Source organism: Meriones unguiculatus, chromosome 17 (genome assembly GCF_030254825.1).
Source record: "Meriones unguiculatus strain TT.TT164.6M chromosome 17, Bangor_MerUng_6.1, whole genome shotgun sequence".
Classification (NCBI taxonomy): Eukaryota; Metazoa; Chordata; class Mammalia; order Rodentia; family Muridae; genus Meriones; species Meriones unguiculatus.
This window is the reverse complement of record NC_083364.1, coordinates 29,095,760-29,107,980: the sequence shown is the minus strand read 5'-3', so window position 1 is coordinate 29,107,980 and position 12,221 is coordinate 29,095,760. Positions and strand designations below refer to the sequence as shown.

The following is a 12,221-nucleotide window of genomic DNA, read 5'->3' as shown; positions in this document are numbered from 1 at the left end:
AAGAGTCTATAGTTCTCAGCTCCCAGAGGGTAGTTTTTGCTCCTCAACAACACTAAGGGAAAATAAAGTATGTTCCAAAATGCACACTACTCTTTGTTCTTAGTTTTAGGATCGCTTCAAAAGAATGGAGGGGTCTAAGAATAGAAGTTTATAACTATTTAAATAAAGGGAAAGTGACTTATGTCATGTAGAAAGGCTGCCAGTGGCTACAGCATATTTATTGCAATTGTAACAAGGACACAACATTGCGAGAGCTGGGAGGACTAATAGTTTGTCATGCTTTCCAAAAGGGATACCACGGTGAAGAAGGATGCATGTTAAGCCGGAAAACAAGCTCTCTGGGTGCCACCGTTAGGTTTGCTACTGTCTCTGCAGGCTGCACACAAGACTGAATACCATTCTGAAAATAATTCAGGTATTTTCTACCTTACCGAGCTTTTGGGATGGTCAGAGCAGACAATGAATGTGAATGCAGCTTTGTGCACATATGCAAAGAGTTGCATATGTGCTAAAAGATTGCACTGCTGTTGGTATCGGTGAGGGCCTGTCCCGTAAAGTGTTAGGTAGCGTTAAAGGTCAGCCTTTGCCTTTAGAAGACATGAGAGTTTTCTTGGATAATAAACAAAGAGTCACATTTAGCATTGTGTGCCCTGCTCACTTTAACGGAAGCTGTCGCAGGTCACAGCTGCTGTAAAGTTCCCTTCTGCTCTCTAAGAGCGGCAAAGAGATGAATGAAGCCATGCCTACAGCTGACAAATAATAAACTCAGGGTATAAACAAGGCTGACCCAAAGTGCAACAGCAGACACAATTTTGATCCACAGGAAGTTTGGCTTTGCCAAAAGAACCAGTGATATATTGTAGTTGGAGATGTTTTCAGGAAGTGAGTAATGCAACTAAACAAAAAAATTATGTTAAATCACAATAGCATGATTCATAGATGACACAATCCTCTCTTTCTCTCCTCTGTGTGTGCACATACACACTCAAGGTCAGAAGTTGACGATGTCTAGTGTCTTTCCCTGTCACCCTCTCCCTCTTTTCTCGGTTACTTTTTAAGATGGGGTCTCTCACTGGATCTAGGGATCATTTTAATAAGCTAGAGTGAGTGGTTAATTAGCTCTAGGGATCTGTAATAGCCCAACAGGCGTTCCTCTTTCTCCTTCCCCAAATGCTGGTGTTATGGGCACACGCCACTGCTCTTTCTTTTCACATGGGTTCTTGGGATCCAAACTTAGGGCCTTGCCCCAGTGTGGTAAGTACTTCCTGGTGGAGCTGTTTTGCCTGCCTGATTTCAAGCCTTTATCAAGTTGCTGTCCACAGACATTTGGACCCTGTAAGCAGTCCACCGTTCACCATAGGACTGGAAGCATGGATGCCTAGAGTCATAGCACTGAGAGGCGCTACACAGGAAAAGACTAGAATGGAGAGCAGAATGGTCTGGCCCCTGTTTCTCAGGATGAGAACTGTGGCTTGCTGGCTTCCACTTCTGTGCAAAACCATTTTACGGTTTTGTTTCTGAAGGTTTCCCATCACTTAAAAGCAAATCTAATTTGTACAGCAAACTGGATGCACAAACACAAGTCAAAGCCTATGTGTAGGTAATGTACATTAGGGGGTGCTTCTTGGAGTCTTAGTGTCTTCTGTGAAGTGACCTCTAAAGGTGTCTATCTTCCTGCAGCCTCATCATTGGAACACTGGAACGATGGTGGCTGAGCACTGAGGTTCTCTTTACTTTCCTGGTCATAAACCTTCCACAAAAACTATGAGTTTGGTAATGTATTTCTTCATCTTAAGCTTGGAGAGAGGTATATAACCTGGGCTTTAGGGAGAAACAAAGCACACTACAGATGGTCAGTCATAGACAAGGCAGCAAATGGGATGGACAAAGTCTCTGGGGCCTTCAGAACCTTGCTAGCCTGCATCCTCGGGCATCTTCCAGTTGGACTATAGGGACATGGGGATAAGAAAGCCGCATCTCACATATGCAGGAGACCAGGCTGAGAAGTGCTCCACCCACAAGAGCTACAGATCACAACGAAAACAGGGAGGAGAAGGCCTGGATTACACATAGAAGGAATTTAAGTAATTTAAAACCATTTTCTCAATGTAGCATTCTTTTAAAACTCAAATGATGAGGGAGGAGACATCTGCCCTTCGTGTATCAATGGCTGCAGGTTCTGCAGTGTCAGATAAGCTCCTCTTCTCACTTTGGGCTGGTTAAGGGTCACAGCATCCTGTGCCTGACTCCGATAGCTCTTAGCTGTCATGACCCCTCAAGTGACCCCTTGAGTAGTTCAAGTGAACTACTATATAAATAAATCTCCATGACTTTGAATGAGAAGCTCCTGGACCTCTGAAATGAATGGATGCTTCTCCTTCTCGTTGAGTGATATTGGCCTCTCTACCCATAGAAGTACTTAACCAAATCCTAAGTTAAAGATTCTTATCATCATCATTATCACCACCACCACCATCACCATAATAATAGCCTTTCCTCTAGCTTAATAGCATAGCCACATCTGGAGGAGTAAAAATATTGAAGCATTTAAAATGCATGCACACATAACGCCCTCCACTGCACCCACAGAGACTGTGAAGTGTGGGATAAGTTGAGTGATCTGACTGCATTAACTGCCTTTGTCACAGCTGAATCCTCTCTGGTGAGGCTAAGGTCTTTGACCGGCACCAAGGTCTCCAGGTTTGCTCTGACTTGAGGATGCCACAGACCTCACAGCGGTAGCAGTGCACATGGAAATCACGGTCCAGAGCCACAATACGGACGGTCTCCTCCTGGCCTGGGGCCGGCATGATGGGCTCCTTGCACACGGAACAGCGTGGGGCAAATTTCCTGAAAACAGACAGAAATCTGGTGAGATGTCGAGGACAGATGCAGATGGAGAGGGACACAGAGGGAAAAGGAAAGGTACAAACTCAGAGGCTGACACCTGGGTTTCATTTCCTGTGTGACCTTGACCAGAAGAGGGTGAGACAGATGGTGCATAGTGAGTCTCTGACAGGGAAGAGGGTGTGAACTGCTTTGTACAGAGCACATTTGAGAACTCCTTAGCAGGTAGCATGTGGCATGCAGCGATCCTGTGCATAGAACCACACTATTCCCTGGGCACTAGCTGAACACTGGGAATAAGGTCCTGTCTGAACATGGAAGGACAAAGGTCTTGGTAGACTACACCTTGACTTACTTCTGTTTACATGCCTTCATTCTGCTCTAGACAATTATCCTGAAACTAGAAATCTCTACAGCATCTTTCTTTAAAATGTGTCTTGAATTCTACACCACAAGAAACCTCAAATACACATTTGTGTATATGGCATATTTTTAAAGGTGTGAAATGAGACATGACTTGGAATGGACACAGATAAGAACTGAAGAAAATCGTTGAAAGATACACAGAGACAGCATGTCTTTAATATTGGAAAGGTTGACCATCCTAAGTTCCAACCCAGCTTGGGCTACTGTGTGAAACTCTATTTCAAAAAGCAGAGAGAGAGAATGATATTGAGCAGGTTACTAAAGTTTTTCATGGTAATGTTTTAAGATTAATGATGTTAAAATTTATCTACTTGTAGTAAGACTTAAAAGGAAATAATGATCGTAATCTAATACTCTGAAGAAAACTTCATGGTTGTCAAAGCGTTTTTACATACATTATACTCTCTATGTACATTTTAATTTTCCTGGCAGCACCCAAAAGGCATCTGTATGGCTGTAATCTAAATAAATATGAATTAAGCAGCAGATCGATTGATTGCTGTGAAAGAAAAATTAAGAGGATCATGGTACAACTGCAGTAGTAATCAGGGTTGTTGTAGCTGATATTTTATGCAAGAAGTTTATATTCAGTGGGAAAAAATTGCTTTGGATTACCTGATTATTTTTGAATCTGGGTTATCAGTAGTAAAATAATCAAGCTTATGATATCAACTGCAAAATGTACTGTCCCCAGCTAGTAGAACACTGGAAGGGCAGAAGTAGCCACAGCCTCCTCTGGTTTTCCTAGGTAGCTGTAATTCTTCTAGGATACATTTTCTTCCTCTTTTTCTTTTGTTGTGTGCACCTATTTAGTTAGCAATTGTCTCTAGGTCTTCGGTGCCCACTACGATTGGTTCATACAGGGGAATTTTGAGCAATACCCTAGGATGTGAACCACCTGCTTTTCTCTGAGAAAGGCGTTATTCGATTTTATGTCTTGTCTCGTGGTCCTTCTCTAGACAGTCTAAAGCTATGTTCTTGCTGACCAGTTCCTCTTCCTTAGCAAAGTAGAGCAGTCACTATGGTGTTCATGATCTCAGGGTGTGCTTTCCAGTACTTAACCACCAAGTGGACACTAATAAATACTAATACTAATAAAATAGGTGAACGTAGTTTGATGGTTACTGTTTGCTAAGTGCCTGCTGTGTGCTAGTTCTGTTAAGCACTGTACACACGTTATTATTTTCTGTTGATGGCCACGTTATGAGAAAGTATTTTTTTTTATCATTTCTAATCTTCAGTTAAGGGAGTCATGAACCTAGTCATTTCATATCCAACATATTTTTGGCGATTAATAAACGAATGCTAAATTAAACAACTAAATGGATCGTTGCTATGGTTTGGATATGAAATGTTCCCTTCAGGCTCGTAGACTTGGGGCTTAGTTGCCAGGGAGGTGACTGGATCGTGACAGCTTTGACTTCAACATATTAATCCATCATTGGAGTCATAGTACAATGGTGTTATAAGGAGGTTATGGAGATGTAGGAGGTGAGCTAGTAGGAGGAAGCACGTCACTGACAGCATGTCTTTCAAGGGCCTGTCTTGCCCCTGGAAGCCATGAGGTGAAGAGCTTTGTTCTATCATGCCTTTCTTCTACCATACACTGCCTCCTCACAGGTCCTGGAAACCGGGACCAGCTCACTATGGACTAAGTGTTCTGAAAACCAACTGCCCAAATAGCCCTTTCCTACTCAGGTATTTGTCATAAGGGCAGAAAGTCTGATTAACTCCACAGGTGACATCTCTGCCAAGAAAACATGGATCACTTGTGTATGCTTCACACACCGAAAAGAGGCATTTAAACCAACTTCAGGGCTTACCAGTGCCCTGGCACTAGAAACACGTTCAACAAGATTCCAGGAGAGACCTGATAAGGAATTCTCCACGCTTCTGTATTTGTCCCAAACGTTTATATATAGTCTATCTTGTTGCAAAAATTATCTAAGTTGGTTACTGTAGTTTTATTCACAAGTATAGGTCATTACACATCCAATATTATAGTAGACTTATAGAGTTACTTAAATATAGAGGTGTCATGAACTCATAACTGGGGATGAGGAGACGTTAGATCAAAGAAGTCTTACTAAAATAGTAAGTTTAGCCTTTAAAGATAGTCATATTGGTAAAATGAGGAGTGTGTGTGTGTGCACGTGTGTGCTGTACATGTGTGTGTATGCCTGCTGTCTACCTCCCGCATGCTCTGCACAGGTCCTAAGGTAGTCACCCTACCATGGAGTTCTCATGGTAACCATGAGAACTGGCAACCATGTCCCTGATGGAATTCAATTCCCAGGCTGCAGGACATGAGTAAAAAGGTGGTTTATGGAAATGGCCCATCAGCTAAGCCTCAAGATTCTGCCCTTCAAGTGACAAGTTCTGAAGTGCCATATTAGAGGCTTTTTCATTGCCAACCCCACATCCTCTATCAACAATCCCCTTGTTTTCCATGCATCACATTTCTATTCCTGCTTACATGAGGCCTGCCTGGATTCCAGAGGCAAATGATTGGTTCTGAGGACAGGGAAGTTTTCCTTGTGCTACCTCTAGGTTCTGCCCTTTCTGACCCTCCCCATAAGCCCAGCGCTGACACCTCCCTTTATCTCTGTGTCCAGCTTCTCCTTCAGCACATAAAGAGATACATGCAAATGTGAGGAACTTTAAGCTGAAACGTGTTTCCTAAAAGCCCATAAGGGAGACCCACTTAGAAAAAACAAAAGAATCTTTCCCAGAGAAGAGAAGCAGGCTCTGCCCCTTTGCTGGTTCCCTTGGCCATGCAGTACACAGCCCATGCTGGAAGACCAGCACTCTTCATGTTAGGAGGCTGGCATCCTGTGATGGAAGGCTCGCCACTCTGTATTCTCATATTTTCAAAGCTAAGCAATGTAAGTGTTCTGGAAAATGTTCTTTTATTTTCCTTCCATGGAAGAGCAATATCCCACCCCACCCCCATATTTGCAAAAACATTATTTAAAAAAAATAATTTCTTTTTCATGTGCATCGAAAGGGGTGGGTGGAGCTTGTGATGTTATCTTTTTTTTTACCCCCTTCAGTTGCTCAAGTCTGCTTTTCGGGAGTGTTCAGATCCACACACTTGTGTCACTAGTTGCAAGTCTCTAATTATGGTCCCCACCACTGGAATGCAAGATAAATGGCAGAGATATAAACTTGTGTTTGTGAAAACTGATTTCCTCTTTTAATTGCAGGGTGTAATATCTCAGGCTTTTCCTGCAACACAAACGACTCTGCTCTGCTTACATCTATCTGTCTTTGTTGGATCAGTGAAAGTCTCAGAGAGGAGAGAAACGGTGACAGAAAAACACTCCCGATTGGTATCTTTTCACTTCCCTTAAATAGATGTAGTTTTTTTTTTTTTTTTTTCGTGTGTAATTACAAGCTAAAAATAGCAATAATGTGAAGTACAATTTTTGCTGTGACTGCCCTTAAAAATGAGCCTTTTCTTGTCTAATTCAAGTTGGAAATTTCTGCTTCTGGGGTTTTTTAATTCATTCAGCCTCACGTCCTTTGGTGAGGTTTTTGCCTTCACCGCTACTTGGGAGAGTGGTCAGGAAATTCATTTTTAAAATATGAGTCTCAGGTCCCCAAACTGCTTGTGGAAAGTACCTTTTGGATGTTGACAATCAACAGTGGTGAAAGAAACCCAAAGCCCGTCTTGAGCCTCAGAGAGGAGCCCAAAGTGGTCAGCAATGTGCTTCATCCTTGGGAGTCTTACAAACCACTCACAGGGTGGCTGGCTGCCCAGCAAGCAGAAGCACGGAAGCCCATCCTGCCTCTCACAAGCCATACCTGTAGCTACCCACACAGAACATAATAAACATGTGCACTGACGCGAGAGACCAGCTAGCCAACTAACAAGCCCCATTAAGAAAAATACAACACTGTCATTGTTGCAAAACCTCGTTATAATGGAGGAAAGAGGGACTGCGAAAGAGGCATGAAGGGGGAGGAGTGGTGTGATTTTAGCAGCTGAGAATTTTCTCCGAATCCTTCTCAAAGTGCTGCGCAATACTGCATTAGTGGTCATCATCAGGAAACATATGGAGACATACGAGACCTTGGTTGGGGAGGAGGCTAAGGGAGGACCCAGGTATGTTAGCTCTAATATGGGTAAGAAGCTGCCTCTCATACTGGAACTGTGTGATGGAATTGCTCTCTGCCTCTGGCTGCCAGCACCTGTATGGTGACAGGCATGCGGGGGTCGTCACAGTTAGGAGACCGTTGGGATACCTTTTGGTCTAGTAACTAAACTGAAGAGCTGGGAGTTGTACACCTGGCTAAGTGGCCACACCTCTTTGCTGAACTGAGTCAGCCCTTCTAGATCTCCAACTGCACAAGGATGTCATGGTGGACTGCGGACCAGCTTCGGGTAGAGGATGTTCTGGATGATGACAGGGTCCCCTGGTATCAATCCCTGCACTTGGAAATATCTCCCTAACTCCTGGAGTGTGTAGCTCAGAAAGACCCACGGCCAGGAGCGGTCAGTGAGAGCAGACCTCCAGAGGATGGCAGGTGTGAGGCGAGAGGGGCTGCTTACTTGTGGAAGTCCTCGATGCAGTGGATGAGACCACTAGCATCCACAGTGAACGGGATGCCATCCAGGCTGCGGTGACACATCACACAGGTGAAGCAGTGGGGGTGGTAGGCCTTCCCGGTGGCACGGAGGATCCGCTCCATGATCGGCTTAGAACACACGTTGCATTGCTCCAGGGTATTCTGAGGAGAGAAAGAAGAGTGCTTAACGCGTCATGGGGGCTCCAGCGTTTCACACAGCACTCTGGGGAAGGCCGTTCGCATCTTCATTGGAGTGAAAAATGACGCACACAGGTCCTTAGGTACACACAATACACACAGGGCTTTAGGTAGCAAACCTGTAGTTTAGAAATACCTACTGTTCTTTTTTTCTACGGCATTCCTTTCTGCTTCACCAAGAGTGATGACAAGGTTTCCAATAAAGTCTCAGAGAGTAAGGATCTGTGTGCTAACATCTCAATTTCCCCACACAGGCCAAAGCACACAAGCAAAGGGCCTGTAATTCAGTAAAGCTCTATGCACAAAAACAGGTAGTGGGTTGGATATAGTCACAAAACTGCATCGCCCAGGCTCTGTACTTATAAAATTGCTTTACTGTTACAAGTAAAACTTGACTCAACATTAAAGATGTTAGGCACTAACACTTTTATCGGTGTAGTCACTGAGACAAGAACACACTCTCTGTAGAGCCCAAACCAAAGCTCCTATTCAAATGTTGAACCATAAAGTGGTAGGCTGGTTGTGAAAAGTAAACTAAGAAACTTGGTTTACCTGGATTTGAAAATATGCGGAGCCGTAGGAATAGGTGTGAACTGCAAGAGCTAATATTAAGTCAGTCAGCATTTTAAAGGTCAGGTAGCAATCCCACCTCGCCCCCAGACTGTGTTCTCAACCAATAATCATATTTCACATGCGGTTTATTCTCTAAACAAAAGTATCTGAAGCGACTCTCTAGAATGGAGAATCAAGATTAGGGTGCAGATGTCAAGAGAAAGATGCAGAAGTGGATAGAGCATGGAAAATTACAGAGAAATTGCCTTCTCCCTGTGAGGTCTTTCTATGCCTTGAGGAAAGAGATGCTTGGATAGAGGTAACAAGGGTCCTGAAAACTGACCCAAGGCCACTCTTCTGCATTGGCTTGCTATCTCTCTCCTGAAATAAGCTATTTTCCTGACAACAAATCTTCACGTACACCATAGTACAAAGAGAGCCAATTCCTTCCATGGCATTCGACCTCCTTCTCTAGGCTCAGCATCTCATAGCATCCAACCAGAGTGCTCACTCTCATTCATACTCAGGAAATACCCAACGTTTGGGGCTTGACTCATGATTACATAAACAATGGCAATTTGACTTTATGACTTTCCAATACACATCAGAGAGCTCTTTGATGACTTACTTGAAAGCATTACTTCTTTCTCACCCACTTCAATATATATATATATGTATATGTGTGTGTGTTTATATTTTTTCTACATCACTCAACAGTATGTATATTATTACTTTACAATACTGTAATTTCATTAAAGGGATTCTTTCTATTTTAAAAGGCTTTTTTAAAAAAATCTATCCATTTCTTATTTGCTTTTACATGCATTGGAATCTGTCCTGCATGTATGTCTGTGTGAGGAAGTCACGCCCACTGGAACTGTAATTACAGTCATAAGCTGCCAACTGGGTGCTGACACTTGAACCCAGGTCCTCTGGAAGAACAGCCAATGCTCTTAACCACTGAGCCATCTCTCCAGCTGGAAGGGGTTATTTGTTAAGAATATATTTCTCTGTCCCAGGTGGCAGATAAAAGTCCACAGAAAGAATGAGTGAAGAACTGTGGTTTAGCTCTAACATGGCAGCACTGCACTGGTCCTCCTCCTCCAGCTCTGGAATCCATCCCAAGATGAACTGGTAAATCCACCATCATCTTCTCCTATGAGCCACGACTGACTAAGGTTCTAAAGCTGCCATAGTCTAAACTCACAGAAACTATTAACCTACTTTCCCCCCATTTTGAAGTGGTGTGATGAAAATAGCAGAGTCACACAGGATCAAAGTCTGGAGCTGACGATGGTCTGGGAAATGATAGCCCTGCCTCTTTTCTACTCTGGTGATCTGACTTAACGTGATTGTAAATTGTCTTTGCAGGGCTTCTGTTTTGCTTCTCTGTGGCTTTTAACTTTTTGTCTTTATAAACCCAATCTGTAATGGAGTTGAATACACCAGAAAATGCTAGACCAGAGAACACATTTGTTTGCACTGAGGCTTGGCTCTGAAGTTCAGCTCATTTGCTCAAAACCAGGAGTGACATATAAGGCTTAGTCAGTTTCTACGGTCTGTGAGTGCTCTATTCAGAGGATGGGTAATCCGGACAGTTCGACAAAGAAAATAAGCTGAAAATATGCCTAAAATTAGCCTCATGAAAAAATGCTCCAAAATCATAAAAAAAAAAAAAGTTTCCAAGAAAGTAGCTGGCTCAGACAAATGGCCATGAAGGGCACCTTAGCCTTTACCAGACAATTCCCTTTATTGTATACCTCTGTCCCCATTTCACATTGTCAGGATAGAGGGTGCTTGTACTTCCTCTAGTCCAGGCTGTCATTTCACAGGTGAGGTTCTGACTAACTGGGTCACTGAGCTCATGAGGATGGGTGAGGTTGGCACTTCTTCCCTGACTCCTGGTCGTTCAGAGAGGGGTCCGGCAAACTCATATGCAGCTATAAACAGGAGCACGCACCGCTTAAAGAGGATGCGTTTTCCCGGCTGTGACAATGCCCGCCGCACGATCCAAGGTAAATCCTTTCTTCTGGATTTACAGTTATTTGTTGGTACTAAGAATGCAGGAAAAGGCCAGTTTCTCACTAGCAGACATGTACTAGAAATGAGTGGAAAACCTCTTGACAGAGATTTGAAAGTGGGGGTCACATGTCTGTCTTCCCACTTAAGACTTAGAAATTTCTAATCATAAAATTTTAAGCACAACAATGGAAAGCTTTACACCTTTTTATACATGGTTATTTTTAAACAAAAAGCTGGACTCTCCATGTACACATTAAGCTTTTCTAAAGGAGGATAGAATGAAATGTGGAATAACAAGTTTTGGAGAAATTAAGCTTTAGTAGAAGCAGTAGAAAAGAGAACTTTCTAAGTCAGCTCAGGTCACATCTTACATGTGGAACATGGTGCCATGTCTGATGGGGGAAGACGGCAGAAGAGCTGTCTTCTGCCTGGGGACCCTCATAATTCTGTAATTTGGCTCCTCCTTATGGAGGAAGTGGCAGCTGGGATTGACCTGCAGAATGGTTCTTCCATTAAGCTACCTATGAAAGCCTTTCTAGCTGCATCTATCAGTCAGTGGACCCAAGAACTATCCTGAAGAACAAAGTGTTATGCTGATTAAAGTGGTTTCATTAATTTGATAGTTAGCACAGAGAGACTTAGCTATAAGCATTCACCAGTCAGTATTTCCAGGAGCTAGGGGAATGAGAACCTCGATCATCAAGAGGCAGCATCATCCACACAAATAGTCATCCTCGCCTGGCCTACATAGTCAATGGTGTCCGGTAGAAACTGGTACCAAGCTATAGAAGACCTTGTCCACTTAAGCTCAATGACAAATCTATATTTGATTAGTTTTTACAACAGTTATTCTAATCAAAGTATGGTTAAAATGCAAAGATTTGAGAGTAGCAAAAAAGAAGCAGAGAAGTAGTTGAAAGGCATAGACTGCAAACTTTTCTGAGATGATGATGATCCAGTTGTGATTAGAAACAAAAATTTAACTAAAAATTAAACTGAAATCACAAACAAACTTGTACTCAAAGCTCCCCAATGCAACTGTTTTTAAATTTTAGATACAATCTGGTTGTAGTTTTTATATCCTTGGGTGTTATATAAATAACTTTTCTAATTCCCAAGCAGAAGAGCTGGAAGGAGCAGCTGAATATAAATGAAGCACACAGGCAGCACAAACACTTATCTACTAGTGAGAGAAGGAAGAGTGTTAGAGCTGACACGCCAGACAGGAATATGCTGGTCAGTGTGAGTTCTTTCAATCAAGACATAAGCATAAGAAGAGTTGGAAGACCAGAGAGTCTTGTTAAAACTTTAATTTTACAAAGTTAAAGTGTGATCTTACATTTTTTGGCTAAATGAGCAATATCACAAAACAGGATTAGAAGACGACATGGTAATATCTCATTTTTTAGAGAAAGTTTATGAGAGCAAAGATATAAGAATTATGCTTTCTTCAGTCTAGAGTTTACAACTTTCCACATTAGCCTCCCTCGAAATGCTGTGCTTAGAGAAGTGATACCACGGAGGACACGAAAAGGAGCCTAAACTCACTCAGAGATGAAAAGTGTGTTTACAGACCACCAACCCACTTGGAATACAGAAACCGA

General features: G+C 42.7%; 1 protein-coding gene across 5 annotated transcripts in view; it reads right to left on the bottom strand.

Moving 5' to 3' along the window:
- Lpp (LIM domain containing preferred translocation partner in lipoma) overlaps window positions 1-12,221 on the bottom strand; it is a 589,358-nt gene that overhangs the window by 13,662 nt on the left and 563,475 nt on the right. For all 5 annotated transcript variants that reach the window (XM_060370146.1, XM_060370150.1, XM_060370149.1 and 2 more), the window contains 2 exons: window positions 7,829-8,007; window positions 2,730-2,850 (listed from right to left, as the gene is read on the bottom strand). In XM_060370146.1, coding sequence (XP_060226129.1) covers window positions 2,730-2,850; window positions 7,829-8,007 — 300 coding nt within the window. The remainder of the gene's footprint in view (window positions 1-2,729; window positions 2,851-7,828; window positions 8,008-12,221) is intronic.